The following is a 16301-nucleotide window of genomic DNA, read 5'->3' as shown; positions in this document are numbered from 1 at the left end:
TATATATATATATATATACTACTACTACTACTAAAGAAATAGACAAAAGGGAATAACAGCTTAACAAGGTAATATCCCCACTATTTTGTATCACCACTAACTCTAATTTGCAAAATAAGTAAAAGACCAAACTGCCCTCCATACACCAATTCTGGACAAAAGATTAAACTTTTGGCTTCCAAGCCCTTATACCATAAACTAAGAGTCCATGGGGCTTATCAACCTTTTATGTATTCTTGCGTTCTTAATTTTTTATGTGTTCTTCATATAACCTCTATATATATATATATATATATATATATATATATATATATATATATATATATATATATATATATATATATAGGGTGAAGTTCAATAGAGAACCATAATTAACCAATTAACCAAGGAACCAATCTTTTTTTCAACTTTTAGAACTTATTTTTTATCAAAAAAAAAACTAAAAATACATAAATTCATAATTTTTTATCCTTTTTCCAATGATATCAAATTCGATTTTTTTTTTACGTCAAATTCACAATGTGAATCTTTGAAAATTCACAATGTGAATCCGGATTCACACGGTGAATCCGAAAAATATTTTTCACATTCACAATATTAATATATGAATTTAGAGATTTTTAGATATTTTTTTGATAAAGAATAAGCTCTAGAAATTGAAAAAAAGATTTGGTTCCTTGAAGAACCAATAATTATGGTTCTCTATTGAACTTTTCCATATATATATATATATATATATATATATATATATATATTGTAAACAGTTTGCAAATCAAATCGATATCAGAAGAAACCGTCTATCATTATTCAAAAAAACGGACCACAATGAGTGTTCTTCAAAGCTACTTACATGCATTTTGAACTATTGTAGCTGATTATTCAAGAACAAAAATGACACTTTGTATATAAAGAAATAATAAATAAATATAAGATCATTATTTTTTAGTTAACTCTGCTACAATCCCGTCTGATTTCACCCTGGTTCCCTGTTAAAACCCCAACTCTGCCAAGCTTTGTCATGGCTGCCACAAAAGCTTGGTTGAAGGCATTGTTGTTCGATGCAAATAGGTTAACAGTTGGTCTTGACCGATTATCTGTGTACAAGATTTGGTCAGAGCTAAACAAGCCTTTTCCTTGTTGGAGATTCTGATAATACACATTGTCGAATGTGCGAGGGGTTGTGGGGTCCATGTTGATCGCGATCCTAGGATCTACATTTACTGGACACATTTGTCGAAGCTGAAGAGCGTATTTTGTATTTAGTGTTCGGTCTATTCCAGATTTCGTATAAATGCGCTTTGAAAATTGACCACAGTGAGAGAATCCAAGTGTATGTGCACCTGGAAAACAACAGGTTTAATCAAAATGTGATCGATTAAACAGTATAAATATACAATTTTCATTGAAGTTAAAGACAACAGGATCAATATATATGTCGCATTGTATCGAATATTTACCTGAAAGTGCAATCATATCGGTTTGAGATAGACCATGAAACGCGAACATGGTATTAAGTTGGTCAAGTGTAAAATCTGCGTGTGGAAGTTTGTGTTGGACACTTTTCTTCGTAGAGATTCTTCCATCTCTCCTTCCTAATTCCACCTTGTATGATGGCCCACCTGTCTATATATTTAAAGAAAACAAAACCCAAACTAACATGTTAAAGCTTATAAACCATCAATTTAGAATAGGATAAAATATAGAAAATACCTGTATTTTCATATTTTCTATATTTAATCAGTTAACTAATTTTTATAGCAATTAAAATACTATTTCTTTACCCTTTACAAACAATATTTTTTTCGAGTGCTCCATGAAAAATAATCAGTATAACCAGAAGTGATACAATAATTAATATTTACCAGGGCTACAACGTCTCTAGTGGCAAGGGCTAATATATCTGCGCAAGACACTTTATTACGGCAGTTTGGATTGCTGTCAACGGCGGCCTTTGCTTTGATGACGGTGTCAAATCCATCTCCGGCAAGTGACAAATCGTCATGATGATCCCTCTCGGCATTAGGATTGGACAGAAAGACGGAAGCATCACAACCCTATAACAACATACAATAACTTATAAAATTACCAATCTAAAACCGAAGTTAAGAGAACTATAGCAGGTATAATGAAATTAGACTAACCCGAACAAAACAGTCGTGAAAGAAGAGTCGAAGAGTGCCTGGAGCAGTAACGAAAGTCTGCTGGAATTTCTTAGTGACTGCTGATCGGACTATGGATTCGACATTTGGGCAACTGGTTTGATAGAAATTTTGTCTAAGTTGTGCGTAAGACGTAGCAACAAAGAAAGAGAGCAACACCAAAGACAGAATTTGCTTCTTCATTTTGCAGTTTCTTTCTCTTTCTCTAGTAACATTGTCCGTGAAGATGTTTATATAAGTACTTATAAATATTATTTTATTATTGCCATTGGTTACTATAAATATGTTTATATAAGTACCTATAAATATTATTTTATTATTGCCATTTTATTATATATATATATATATATATATATATATATATATATATATATATATATATATATATATATATATATATATATATATATGGGAAAAATGAATAGATCCTTAGTATATAAACTTAGGTATCCAAACTTACCATACTACGTCGTTTTGTATCATATATATACCCTCGACAGTCAAGGTTGTAGCTAGTAACCGTAGGTGGGAGTGTCAACCCGTATAGATCTATACATCATTCTCCTGCTCCTTACGAATTAACGGTTATAAGTCAGACGTCTTTCTATATATAGTGATACTTACGTTGATAAATAGAAGGCCCACGTGAATTTAAAGCATATTAATAACCCTAAATTTGATAATAAGTTTTTGGTTTTTATTCCCATAATAATATGCATTAATTCAAATATTCCTTAGTTCGAGGTTCCATAATAAGACTGCTAAATTGGGTATTGAAATAGCATTATCACAACACAAACCAACTATATCTTTTGATTAAATAGATTCCTGATATAGTTTAAGTACCGTTTCTATAAACCTAATAAAAATAAAACAGCTACTGAAACAGTAAAAGACTTTAAATGGGGTTGTGACACTCACTTGGTTGAAGCACATACGATAAACCAAAGAGAATATGGTTTATAGAAAATTGGCAGTTTCACACTCCGATGAATAGTAACTTTGACAGGTGAATAGTGATGTTGACCGGCGTGAATAGTACTCAATCAGAGCTTGATCAGAATACCACTCAAATCTGGCTGGAAAACTGCTCCAGCGACGGCGGACGGCGACGATGAGTGGCGGTGAACGACGTGTTGGTGATTTTGTATCATCAATGTGTATTTAAGTGTAATGGATTGACTTGTTGACCAAAAATCAATCTTGAAGAATATTAAACAAGTAAGGAAGGTGTGGAGTGCACACTTGTTTAAATTTATTCAAGATTCAAAGTAGAATGTCATTTAGGGGCGAAGCCCCTAAATGAACGGGGGTCCGGGGCAGCGCCCCTGGGAGCGGGGTCCAAGGGGCGGCAGCCCCTGGCGGGGTCCAAGGGGCAGAGCCCCTGGCTAGGGTCGAAATCCGTTTTTGTGACTGTTATTGGTTTTGACAGCTGGAGTAGTTTTTGGACAAAGAAAACTGCCTTGACAGTTTTCAGACAAATGAACTACTTAATCTTTTTGGTCATCATTTTTCTGGGTACAGCAACAATCACGAAATTCATAATATCCATATTTTCAGTTCTTGCTCTCAATTCTGAGTCTTATCCGATTAAAGATTGGGAGTACCACCCAAATACTTTAATCTGAAAGTGAAACCACAATTCTCAGAATTTTCAAGGCTATTTTATCCCGAATTTCTTACACGACGGTCGGCGGCAACTATCGACGTCGTTTTTCTCACCAGAGGTTGTTGGAGGGTGGAGGCTGGTCAGAGGGATGCTCACAGATGATTTCTCGGAGGAAAAAGGAATGGCAGTCGACTATTCCGGTGGTTCTCGCTTTTCCAACGAGGCAGAGGTGGGTTGTCGGTGATGGTTTGCGGCGGTCGGAACCAGAGAGAGAGAGAGAGAGAGAGAGAGATTCTTGTGAAGGAGGAAGAGAGATGGGATAGAAATTGGCAAGTTTTCAAAGAGGGAGACCTAATTTATATAGGGTCTCTTGTCTTGATCCAACGGTCCGAATCGAATCTGATCCGACAGTCCATAATCAATCTAGATTTTAAGCTCTTATCCTATGTAGGCGACAATCAGTATATCCGAGTTTTGATAGTCTCGGTCTTCATATTCTTTATCTTTGATATGTGGAGTCCTTAACGGTCCGAATCGAATCTGATCTGACAGTCCATAATCAATCTAGATTTTAAGCTCTTATCCTATGTAGGCGACAATCAGTATATCCGAGTTTTGATAGTCTCAGTCTTCATATTCTTTATCTTTGATATGTGCAGTCCTTAATCACCAGTCGACTGCCCTCCATCCCCTTGCTTCATGTGCATTCATTTTTTGTTATAATTTGTTGGGTAGCCCTTTGGATATTCAAGCTTTACTTGGACTTGATAGATGGTCACTGGAGGTAAGTCGCGTCTATCACATGCGGGGGGTGAAGCCCCCCATGTTATGGACCTGCTTTTATATGTATAGCTAGGCTCGACAATGTTCTAGTTTTTTTTTTTTTTTTTTGAAATGGCAAACTATCTAAACATACTCCTAAATACCACCTATGAGAGACTTGAACCCATGACCTCTCATTTGAAATGATCACTCCTTACCGCTAGACCAAAGGCCTTTTGGTGACAATGTTCTAGTTAGGTTAGGTTTTGTAACATGTCTATATAATACAACTTATAGTTATGGTTTTATTGTAATATCTTTTTCAAGCTCTTGAATAAGGATATTCCTTCCTACCCTGCAGGTCGTATAGACAAAACCATGTTAAAACGGTGTCTTTGTGTGTGTTTTTTATTCTTCCTAACATACAACATGAAAGTAATGTTGAATGTTGCTGATGTATGATTTATGCTTAATGTTTATTAAAAAAATTTGAAGAAAAAAAAATACGTTTAGAAGGAAATATCTTATTACTCATGATCAAAATCTGAAATGACTCACAAACAAATATCAGAAACTTGGAAAACAGAATCGAACTTATCAATGTGTTGTAACAACTGTTAAATGATACTAGACAAGATCAAATAATAGATAGTTTTATCCATAAAAATGTGGATTTTATTTGATCGTATCACCCCTAACATGGGTTCAGTAGGCATTTAGCAAGGCCGGTGGCTTTCAACATACCTAATATTCTCTCGGTGAATGTTTTTAACGTACAAAACCATGGGGTAAAACCGTTTGATACTCTTTAATAAATTATCGGATTCGTTTGTCGACATTCCACAATGCTAAAAGAACATAGATATCATTAGATTTTTTATAAAAACTTAAATTATATTTTTATAATTTGCGATGATGTGGACTATCTTTTTACCAAATTTTAAGGAACTCTTAAAAGCTATTCAAATAAAGGGGGTTAACTAAATAATTGGAATTCTCTAAGAATAGAAAGATGACATGGTCCATTAGCCAGTTGTCATAGGAAACATTTAGGATATAGTTAAACATGTGCTATGCGAATCTCACTTTATTCATGGGCTCTTTTTCTTCTTTTAAAAAATCTTATTAATTTTCATATTTTAAAAGCATAAATTTCATCAATTCAAGGTTGGATTTGTAAATCATACAATAATTTAATTTTTTAAACTTTTTATTTTCTTTTAACTCATGAATTTTAACATATAGATTTTGATCTTACAATCCTAAGTCTTTTCAAAGGAAAAACAATTTTGATCGCATCAAGACAAATTCTGAAACAAAATCTATACAAGGATCTTTGGATCCAGATCAGGATTGTAAGTTAATAAAACCGAGTCAATCCTATATTTTAGTAATTATTTAGTAGTCTGAATCTTTAGTCTTCTAAACGGTAAGAAATTCGTCATTTCTACTAAAAAAAGCTCATAGAGAACAAAAAATATTGTTCATTTAGTTTGAAATCGCGCCTCAAAAATCCGTCTATTAAATTTCAGGATTACAAATTGTAGGAAGGCTCCTATGGCATCTTACGTTTATCTATTCATCTCGAACTAGGCAAAACCGCAAAACATCACAACACACATGTTATAAGTATTTCTCATCTTTTCCTAAGTTGTACATGTTATTGATGATCTTATTTATTTTTCTCCTTAAAATGTTTTCTTCTTAATTGTCGTTGTTTGCGTTGCGCCTACAATAATTGTGGTTACTTCTTAAGAAATTAAACCGATTCCACCATAGATTTTTTAATCTACATCAAGTTATATTGGATATTGCAAAAACAAAACACTTAGTGCAAATTTGGAGACTACTTCATTTTGGTATGATATTCCGGTCTCGAACCAATGTCACGATCATGATTTTAAAAAATGTGAACAACCATAGATGAAATATGGATGTTGTCAAACTTGTTTTAACTTATCAACGATGTAAATTTTAATTGTTTTTGAATTATTAATATTATGTCATGAATAAATGGAATATAAGGAGGAGAACATTCTCCCCAATAATGTCATTCCAACCACTTGGGTTGTGGTGACTTGGTAATGCATGTGGAAGATATGGTGGATAAACTATTGACCCATGTTCAAATCCTGGCACCACTCAGCCCTTGTGGCCATGGAGGTTCGCCTGCAGTGACTCCAGGGCATGAGGCAAAGCATCATGTTTGCAGCGGGGGATTAGTCGGTGCGCGAAAGCTGGCCCGGAAACCCTCGTTAGGGAAGTTCCCTTTCCAAAAAAAAAAAAATGTCATTCCAAGCAACTGTTTAACTTCTTGTGACGTCCTTGTGAAGGTACCTCCTTGTTATCTAGGGTTCATCTTTTGACATTACAATTGATAACGACTTTTGCCCAATAGCTGATTCATAATTGGGGTGCTACTTAATTTTTTTCCAGTCTACGAAACCCTTTTTTCATACTTCAAGTGGTACCATGACATCACAAACTTCAATCAGGTTTTGATCATTTACCTTGACAGTTTTAACTATTTTTGAAAGATGATTAGGTTTAGATTTTATGATATGTTTCGACTAGAACCATTCTATACGACTTTTGAAGTAAATAAGGTTTTTTTTTTTATTTCAATACTAATAAAAAAATGAATAAATTTCAAGCAACGCATAAGAAGTCATCGTATGATCATATTAACCTTCAACAAAGTAGAAACTTGTCTTGAATATTGGTAATCCAATATGAAATCATATTTCACAAAGAAAGCACACGAAGATGATTGAAAAAAAGAAGTGAGATTCTCATAATCTCAAGAAGGGCACAATTCATGCCTCTAATTTAACATGTTTTATATTGGGTTGTGGTGACTTGGTAAGGCATGTGGAAGATATGGTGGATAAACTATTGACCCATGTTCAAATCCTGGCACCACTAAGCCCTTGTGGCCATGGAGGTTCGTCTGCAGTGACTCCAGGGCATGAGGCAAAGCCTCATGTTTGCAGCGGGGGATTAGTCGGTGCGCGAAAGCTGGCCCGGAAACCCTCGTTAGGAAAGTTCCCTTTCCAAAAAAAATAATGTCATTCCAAGCAACTTTTTATGTCACACCCCTGGACCAGATGGCGGAAACGTCCGGAGGCGGGTGACTTCATTGTGCAGTATCATAACAATTGAATATAAATGAAACAGAGCAATCCAAACATCATACATTGAGATAATAAACTTACATTGTTTACATATTGTATTTGTTCTTCGAATTACACAAAAGAGACATAAGCAGAAAAATCCAAGCTACAGCTAAAAATTTTGCATCCGCGTCCCTTGTTACCTGCTTATTAGATCCCTGAGAATACAAGTCGTTTTGAAAAGCGTCAACTAAAAAGTTGGTGAGTTCATAAGCATTTTTGTATAAAATCGTTTACACTTGTTTAGAGTCATTCGTATTGTACTTTCAGAAAATCCGATATTTTCTATGAAATCGTTTGAAGTCTTGCCTTGAAAATCATGGATATATATATGTGCATGTCATTACTTTTGTTCATCCTTATAAGGAGTGATCTTTGAAAAGTATTGTAATTTGTGAAAGCGAGTTGTGTCCGAGAATAGTTCTTTTGAATAGTAAAAATCAACCGCTTCCAGAAAAATCTCTTATTTTCAAAAAGGATATGGTTGAAAATCGTGTTCCTCTTATCGAGTAAAATTGAATGTGCGTTCTAGTTTATCGTTATCGAAATCGTAGAAAAATCGTTCTCTCCAGAAAATCCTATATTTTATGCTTTAAAATATTCGTAAGTTCTAGTTTATCGTTATCGAAATCGTAGAAAATCGTTTTCCCCAGAAAATCCTATATTTTCTGCTATAAAATAATCGTAAGTTCTAGTTTCCAACTATGTATATGTGTGGGCTAGTTTATCGTTATCAAACCGTTTACAAACGTTTTCCATAGAGTCCTACGCTTTTTAATTTAAAAAAAATAGCAGTAGTACGACTCTATACTTGTTAGGAGAAAGAATCAACATGGCTATTGTGGACATTCTACGCGATGAAGAAGGACAGTAACCGCAACAAATGCGGGCCATCACTTATCATGTATAGGACGGTCAACACAACGTGCCAAAAATTTATTTATGAGGTTTTTCCTTACATAAATTTCTAGATGACATAACATATTCTAGTGAGTCGTTATAACCATACTAATCTGACGAAGTGCCTGTTTTGTCGTTTCTCAGGCGCCCTCGGTTTGGAAAAGACATTTGTCACCCTAGACTGACCTGTCTAGCTGTATCGAACAGCGAAGGTGCGGGGTGTCAACCCCGTATATATCTATACACAAATTCCCGCTCTCCCTCCAGGAGACTCTGGCTATAACTCCTTACAGGACTTAGACGTACACTAATATTTTTATATTTAGGTACTTTTGTGTAACGACCCAAAATTCATGACTAAAAATTTCCTTTAAAATCATTACTTAAAACATAATTGTCAAACCATAAACGAAACCATACATAAACCAGAGTATTAATTCCAAAACATATTTTCATTATCAGAGTAAAACATCCCAGGCTGTCTAATCAATGGTGTGTGCCATGCGACCACCCCGAGCTCTTCCCTCCGCTACCGGAAGTACCTGAAACCAAAACGGAAAACCGTAAGCACGAAGCTTAGTGAGTTCCCCAACCTACCACATACCCTGCATAATCACGTACTGCAAATACTGGGCCACGTCCGCTACTTTGGGCCTCGCCCGCTACAACGGCCCCGCCGCTCTAGGCTCCGCCTGGCTTTGAGCCCCTCTCGGATACAGATCTGTTTCTCTTAGGCCCCGCCTGTCCCTGGGCCCCGCCCGCTAATCATATACTAACACATAAACATACCACAACACATAACCAAACATATACTACTGAATCCTGTTCTAAGGCCTCGCCTATCTTGAGCGTCGCCCTTGTCCTACTACTGATGAGTCATGGAACCCCGTCCACACTCCTTCTGATAGTGAGATACGGGCCCAGCCCACACTCACTCTTTTCCTAACTTGGGCCTCGCCCCTGCTCTGCTGCTAATGAGATATGGAACACCGTCCACACTCTGCTATTTGTGGGTTACGGGACCTCGCCCACACTCACCTCCCTACCAGGCACATACATGTATCACACAGACAACAAGTATATTCTATCATGCAAACCATTCCTTGGGCACCCGCCCGCTATCACTGGACCTTGGTCTTGAATATCATACTAGCATATAGTGCCTAGGGCTAACCCCCGGGTCTTCCTACTCATTACTGATACGTTTCGAGCAATACATCATTCCTATGGTGTACATGCAAACCCTAATAGCTTTTGGATCTAGTTTGTCTAATGAACATGCAATTGAATATCCAAAGCTATAAACCCCATATCTATCAAATAAGAACTAAAATAAGGGTTTAGTAATTACCTTTGATTGTTATATAGCAATAACAATCAATTCCTTGCTTTGATTGGCTTCAGAAAGCTTAGTGCCTCAAGTGTTGCACCTCTAATGGAGTCACAAACACCACTAAGCAACTTGGATGAAGAGGGAGGAGAGAGGAGGCACCAAAAACGGCTGGAAACCCTAAAGGAAGTGTTCACCACGTTTTTGGGGCTTAAGGGTCCTTTATATACATGTAGGCTATTAAGGTTTACAACTAGGAAACCCTAATCTGGCTGTTTAGGCCCTAAGCAGCCCATGGACTCCTTTAACATATCCCTTGGACGATTTCTAATGGGCTTCCCATAGAATTCATCCAACCTATATATTATTAGGTGATCCATAGCCCAATTGTAATTATCTTATAATTACAAATCCAGTCCCCTAAGTTTAATTAATCTCTTTTAGCCACAAAATTAATTCTCAATTAATTATTGACTAATATCAATTAAACATTATGATTTCTCCTTTAATATATTATTCTTATAATATATTAATAAATCATAATTAAACCTTTCTCTCCTTAATTTATCCTACATATTGCTATGGTGAAGGCAACCCAAAAGGACCATGCTCATAATCGGGTTAAGTACATACCAAAATAGTTATGGACTTAGACACTAATCCAACAGTCTCCCACTTGGATAAGTCTAATAACTATTTTGCATAACTTCAGAACCTGATCAGCAATCATAGCTTTCAAAAGCCGTTGTCAACTCTAATCTTATCAGATACGCGTGTCCTTTAGATAAGGGATCATATATTCCTCCATTCTACAAGATATTGTATATACATGAGACATGGATTTAAATCATTCTCTCTATACTGTTTCCCGACTTCCAATTTATGACGACTGACAACAGACTACAATTTGAACACATCAACTTAGTCCCGGCTTAGCCAAGCGCTTAGGTGTCATCACTAAATCATCGAGAGGCCCACATATATCGCTTTTATCCCACTTTGGGTAAAAGGAATGGATAAACTTCGACTCAAATGCTCGCTTGCATTTACTGATCGAATCACACACAACAATAAGTTTTATAACACCAAGTTACTGGTGTGTTTTCTTATCATCAATGTGCAACCGACCAGCAAACAACAACTCACACGTCTCGGTTTCAAGAATATACAATGTTATCGTCCCACTAATCACTCGTGATAAATCCATGAAGTGATTCAAGTGAGCGTGGGTTTAGTCCAATACTTTAATCTTATCAAAGCACTCATGAACTCTGCAGCAAACTTGTGCTATGTCTAAACACTTTAGACAATCTACAGACAAATTCATGACAGTCTTCCTTCATACCTACTTCCAACGTATGACCGACTGTGGAGGTTCGAATAACCCAGTTATTCTGGAAGTCAAAACATGCAAAGTGAAACGCAATAATAATATTAATCCTATATGGCCCCAAAATTTTGAGCGTAAATAAAAACACTTTTATTTAAATACCATATTGATTACTCATTATTCATTGCTTACTGTTTCAGAAAATCAACTTATTACTCGAATTATAACCACAATTGTCCCATGCTCCAAGCATGCACACTTTGGTTTCCTATGGTCCATACTTTGTGAAATAGATCAATTGAAAAACTTTTCCAATAAAACTCATTTCACAATCCCCAATCCTTATTATTAGTATAAGAATACCAAATACTTACCACTTTTAGAATATGTCAGATTCTAACATTTTATGCAATGATTCTTTCGTAAAGTCATAGCACAAAAGTCATCAAGACTTGGCCAATGAAATCACAAAGTACTCTTTCGAAAATTGTTACAAGACAATTCCATAGACGTGAAGTCTCACATTCAAAGTACATTCCTTTGAACATCCTTCTCGCATAAAAGTTTCTAATCTAGACATATTTCTTAATATCCAACTCCCATTAATGGAAACATTTCCATATTTGCCATATGACAACTCATTCTTAATAGAATCTTATCTATTCATAATGATGTCAGTATAGTCCATCTAGTACTATACTTCCAACTACTCACAAGCGACAAATCCTCAGTGAACCTCAGATCGTCCTTTGATAGTTGTTTAATTATTTTAGTCAAAACCGATTCTAGTCCTTTTCCCTCTTAATGCCCTAGGCATTTGGAAAATTTCAGAATGCTCAAATATTATAGCATATGCAATCGATCCTTATACCCGAAGCGTATTGGATACGATGCATAATGACTCACATACAGACGTGATACTTTATCAGCCTTCTGCCATAATATTTTATGTGTCATGTTCCCACAATTCGAACTATGAAGAGGGATGACGTAATCATAATCGAATTTTGAGAATGCACTATGTATCCTTGACTAAATTTATTAACATTTCTCGATCTAAACTTTAGAATTTTGAAATGAAGTATGATATTCTCTCCCTTAATTATAGCAAAACAACTTTTCAACCCTTGCAACTTTGCAAAGTGAATCTTTGTTTTCTATAATTAATATTGCTAACTTGAAATACTTACTATAATAATCATGCTCCCACTAACATGATGATTATTTTCTTACCAGCATAACACTTATGCTTCTACTAGCTTTGACATGTATTCAGAAAACAATTGAACTTCCAGAAAACAATGCTTATTGAATTCCTTAAGTTCATATTTCTAATACCTAATGCTTTTATAAGCCTTTATCTAAGCTTTGTAAGCTCATACATCTTTGCCTTAGATGGCTCACATGTGTGTCTAAACAATTTAGAATTTATGTTACTAAGTCTCAAATGTTCAGACCAATTGCCAAATCTCACAATTCGAACTATGAAAAGGGATGCCGTAATCATAATCGAATTTGAGAATACAATTTTCACAATTGCTATCTTCTTAAAATCTCTCTTAGTGAAAGCATTTCCTCACAATCATTTTCATGAAGGAGGGAAACCTTATGACACTTAGATTTTAAAGTGTATGTGTTCCTATCCATGTGAATTTGTCAAAACCAAAGTTTGCGACAAATCCAAACTCATATGGACCGAACGTGCTCAATCTCGATTTCCTGCCTCATGGTAACATGAATGCCCACCATGTCTTCCAAGTAGTTTAGCAACTCACCCTTACATATCAATGTACCTTCCATTGATCAAGGTGCTTGCCTTTATGCATACAAATGAGAACTCATAGAACTCAGAAGCATAACTAACTTAACTGGAATGGCGTAGAAAACAAAATTGTCATCCACGATAGGTTACAAACCTCAAGTCGTGCGCTAGTGATGATCAATTAGGTTTATTCTTGATTTATTCTTGAATCTTTTCAAGGCCATTAAGACTCCCACTGACTCCTTGACATATAAGGTTCTCTTGTCAAGAAACATTTCTTGACAAACAAATATTCAAGAGTTAGTGTAGCTTCTTATCAAGCTTAACACTTCACACAATTGGTCTTAGTTGGTCTTTGACTTATCCAAGACATCACAACTTACCAATTTCAAATGTGCAAGAATATGAAAACTTTTCCAAATTCCACATTTGATGAGTGCCATAAACCTTCTTAAGACTTGTCACTCAAGTCACAATCTTAGACTTTAAGACTTGATATTGGAACGAAGTATGATTGACTTCTTGATTTAACCATTTCTACAATTCTCGATTCGTCTTCTTGGACATGCAATTGCACTAAGACTTACTTAGAGGATCAATTGAGACATGGTTCTTAATCATTAAGACCTATCATAAAACACAATAAAAGTTACTCTCCCTTCTTCTTAGAATAGAGAAACTTTTATCTTTCTGCCTACTAGATTTTTCTTATTCGTTCTGTTATTGATTGAAACTCTTTCAATCAACTCAAAATTATACTCAATCTTATAAGTATAACCATATTTACTAAACTTTAGTAAATCATGACGAATATCTTTATCACTCTTGTGATGGACTTGATCAACGCACAACCTAGTGTACTCGATCTCCTAGTCCTTCTCTTGACACTTTGTCAAAGAATTAGTCTAATTTCCAAATATGAAGTTTCTCATTCATCACGCAAACAAGTTGCATGACTCCAAGTTTTTGTCCAAATGAAACTTGGGCGATGAGAATCTTCCCTTATTTGGCAAATTCTCGACATTTCCACAAATAACATAATAAAGAATCCATTATTGCTAACAATAGAAACAATCAAACATCAATTTTTCATACACACCATTGCAAGGATAAATAAATAAGACAAAATCAAAATTTATTTTATTGCGGAAAAAATTTGTCCTTACAATGCAATTCAACTGAAAAACTATGCTATTACATATTTCTTATCAATCTATCCTAACTCTAGAGTAGTAGCTCAAAAATCTGATCCTCGAGTCCATACGATCGAAATCCATTTCTTCATGATCAGATTCAGCACGCTTCTTCCTTAAGCTTCCTCTCTTTTCTTCAATCCTGAAAAACATCAAAATGTAATCTTATCACATCATGTATTAAGAATCAAAGAATAGGAACTTATAGAGTTAGTTAATAGATTTTACCTGAAGTAGAGCCATACGTCTTGACTCTCCCATCTCTTAGATCTCTCAGGTAAACATGGCAGCTTCGTCTCCAATGCCCCTTCTCTTGGCAGTAGAAGCAAATGGACTCTTTTGGAATGGCACAAGGAACTATCTCAGAATTTACCTTTTCTGGATTTCCAATGTCACCATTTTCAATGTCCATTGAAGTTTGGGAGTTTGATTTGCCAGACAAATTTGCTCGATCAGCACGCCAAATCATTTCTGATTCAGCAACTATAAGCAAATAGGTCAAATCAATGAGGGTCACGTCATGGTCCATCATATAGTACTCTCTTACGAACTCACTATATGATTCAGGAAGTGACTGAAGAACCCAGTCAACAGCCAACATTTCTGAGATATCGACACCCATCATCCTTAACCTATCAATGTGTGACTTCATCTCTAAGATGTGTGCACACACAGGTTTCCCATCTTCGTGTTTACTTGCCAAAAGGGCTTGAGTGAGCTTGAACTTTTCAAGCCTTTGAACTTGTGGGTTTGGGAGAATAATTGGAGGAGGTGGAGGAAGTGAAGCATGACTCTCATTTCCTTGATCGTATCGTGGAACGTCATCTTCATTTGGAAAGCTTGTTCCAAGGGACTTGGGAAGACCATTGTAAGATTTAGACATCTACAAAATGGGAGAAAAATCAAGTTAGTTGATAAAAAAGATCCTTTATGTAACACCCAAATGAAACATCAAGGCTAGGATCCAACACAATACTCTACAACCTAGAAGAGGGATGTCGTAATCTAGTTGCAGAATATTTGAAGGTAGGTAAATGACGATTTACCAATTTCCACCATGAAAAACGAAAAAGAAAGTTAAGTTTTAAATGAATTGAAACTCCTAGATCTTTTTGAGATTCATTGAACTTTTCAATGACATGTTTAATCTCGATTATGCCCTTCTATTTGTGACTGGGATGCCGAGGATCACAAATAAGGTGTGAATAACCATACGAATCACGTGGTGCACCCAATTGCTACTATCACCTAATCAATGTGCCGGTTAGCCACACACGCTCCATTGATCTATGATAAACATCGATCCACCCTTCGCCACCAATGTCAATCCCAAATTAGTGTGTCGGTTAACCACACACGCTCCACTAACGTTTCGACAAGGGTACAAAGTGTAATTCCATGGATTAGCATACAATTCCACATTTTTCCTAAAGTAACTAAAATTTGGGAATTTGTAAAAGCATGTAGTTACTTTGTACTTCATTATAATTTTAATGGAAGGTTTCGTCCTATCCTACCCATTCGGTTAACGACCCTCCACTAGTCAAGAGTGCGGTGGGTAAGAGTGGATACACATTCAATCGCCATTTTATAGGCAATTTCCTTAAACACCCCTTATAGACTAGCTTCGTGAATGAGGCCTACTAACGGTAAGAGTAACTCTTTACTCATATATATAATATTAGACTTTTAATGTTACATATATATAGTATAGGGTGTATTTTACACTTTTAAAATACTAGGTGGTTCAATTTAATAAATTATACTTTTAATTTAATCAAATGTAAACCAAAACTTTATGGAATTATTAAATCTCTTTTAATTATACACTTTAATTAATTAATAAAACCACAAGGGTGTAATTTGAACTTTTCAAAATGCGAGGGTTTTCGAATTTAACATTTCAAAATTAATCTTTTAATCAACTTTTAAATTCCAAAACTTGAGGGCAAGTTTTGAACTTTTTCAAAACATTAGGGTTTAGAATTTAAATATTTCAAAAATTAACTTTTAATCAAAATTTAAATTCCAAAACTTGAGGACAAGTTTTGAAACCTTTCAAAACAATAGGGTTCAACTATTC

At 35.4% G+C, this 16301-nt stretch overlaps 1 protein-coding gene across 1 annotated transcript; it reads right to left on the bottom strand.

Annotated features, from left to right (window-relative positions):
• Nucleotides 1–781: 781 nt before the first annotated feature.
• Nucleotides 782–2377, bottom strand: LOC145116895 (peroxidase 16-like). Its single transcript, XM_079053202.1, has 4 exons — nucleotides 2142–2377; nucleotides 1863–2054; nucleotides 1458–1623; nucleotides 782–1340 (listed from the first exon to the last, which is right to left on the bottom strand). Exons 1-4 carry the CDS (start codon nucleotides 2340–2342, stop codon nucleotides 943–945), a joined length of 957 nt encoding a protein of 318 aa, XP_078909328.1. The 5' UTR covers nucleotides 2343–2377; the 3' UTR covers nucleotides 782–942.
• Nucleotides 2378–16301: the final 13924 nt, after the last annotated feature.

This window comes from Lactuca virosa, chromosome 5, assembly GCF_052849685.1.
Source record: "Lactuca virosa cultivar CGN04683 chromosome 5, Lactuca_virosa_CGN04683_v6, whole genome shotgun sequence".
Lineage (NCBI taxonomy): Eukaryota > Viridiplantae > Streptophyta > Magnoliopsida > Asterales > Asteraceae > Lactuca > Lactuca virosa.
The sequence above is the reverse complement of the archived record's forward strand: the minus strand, read 5'-3'. Positions and strand labels throughout refer to the sequence as shown.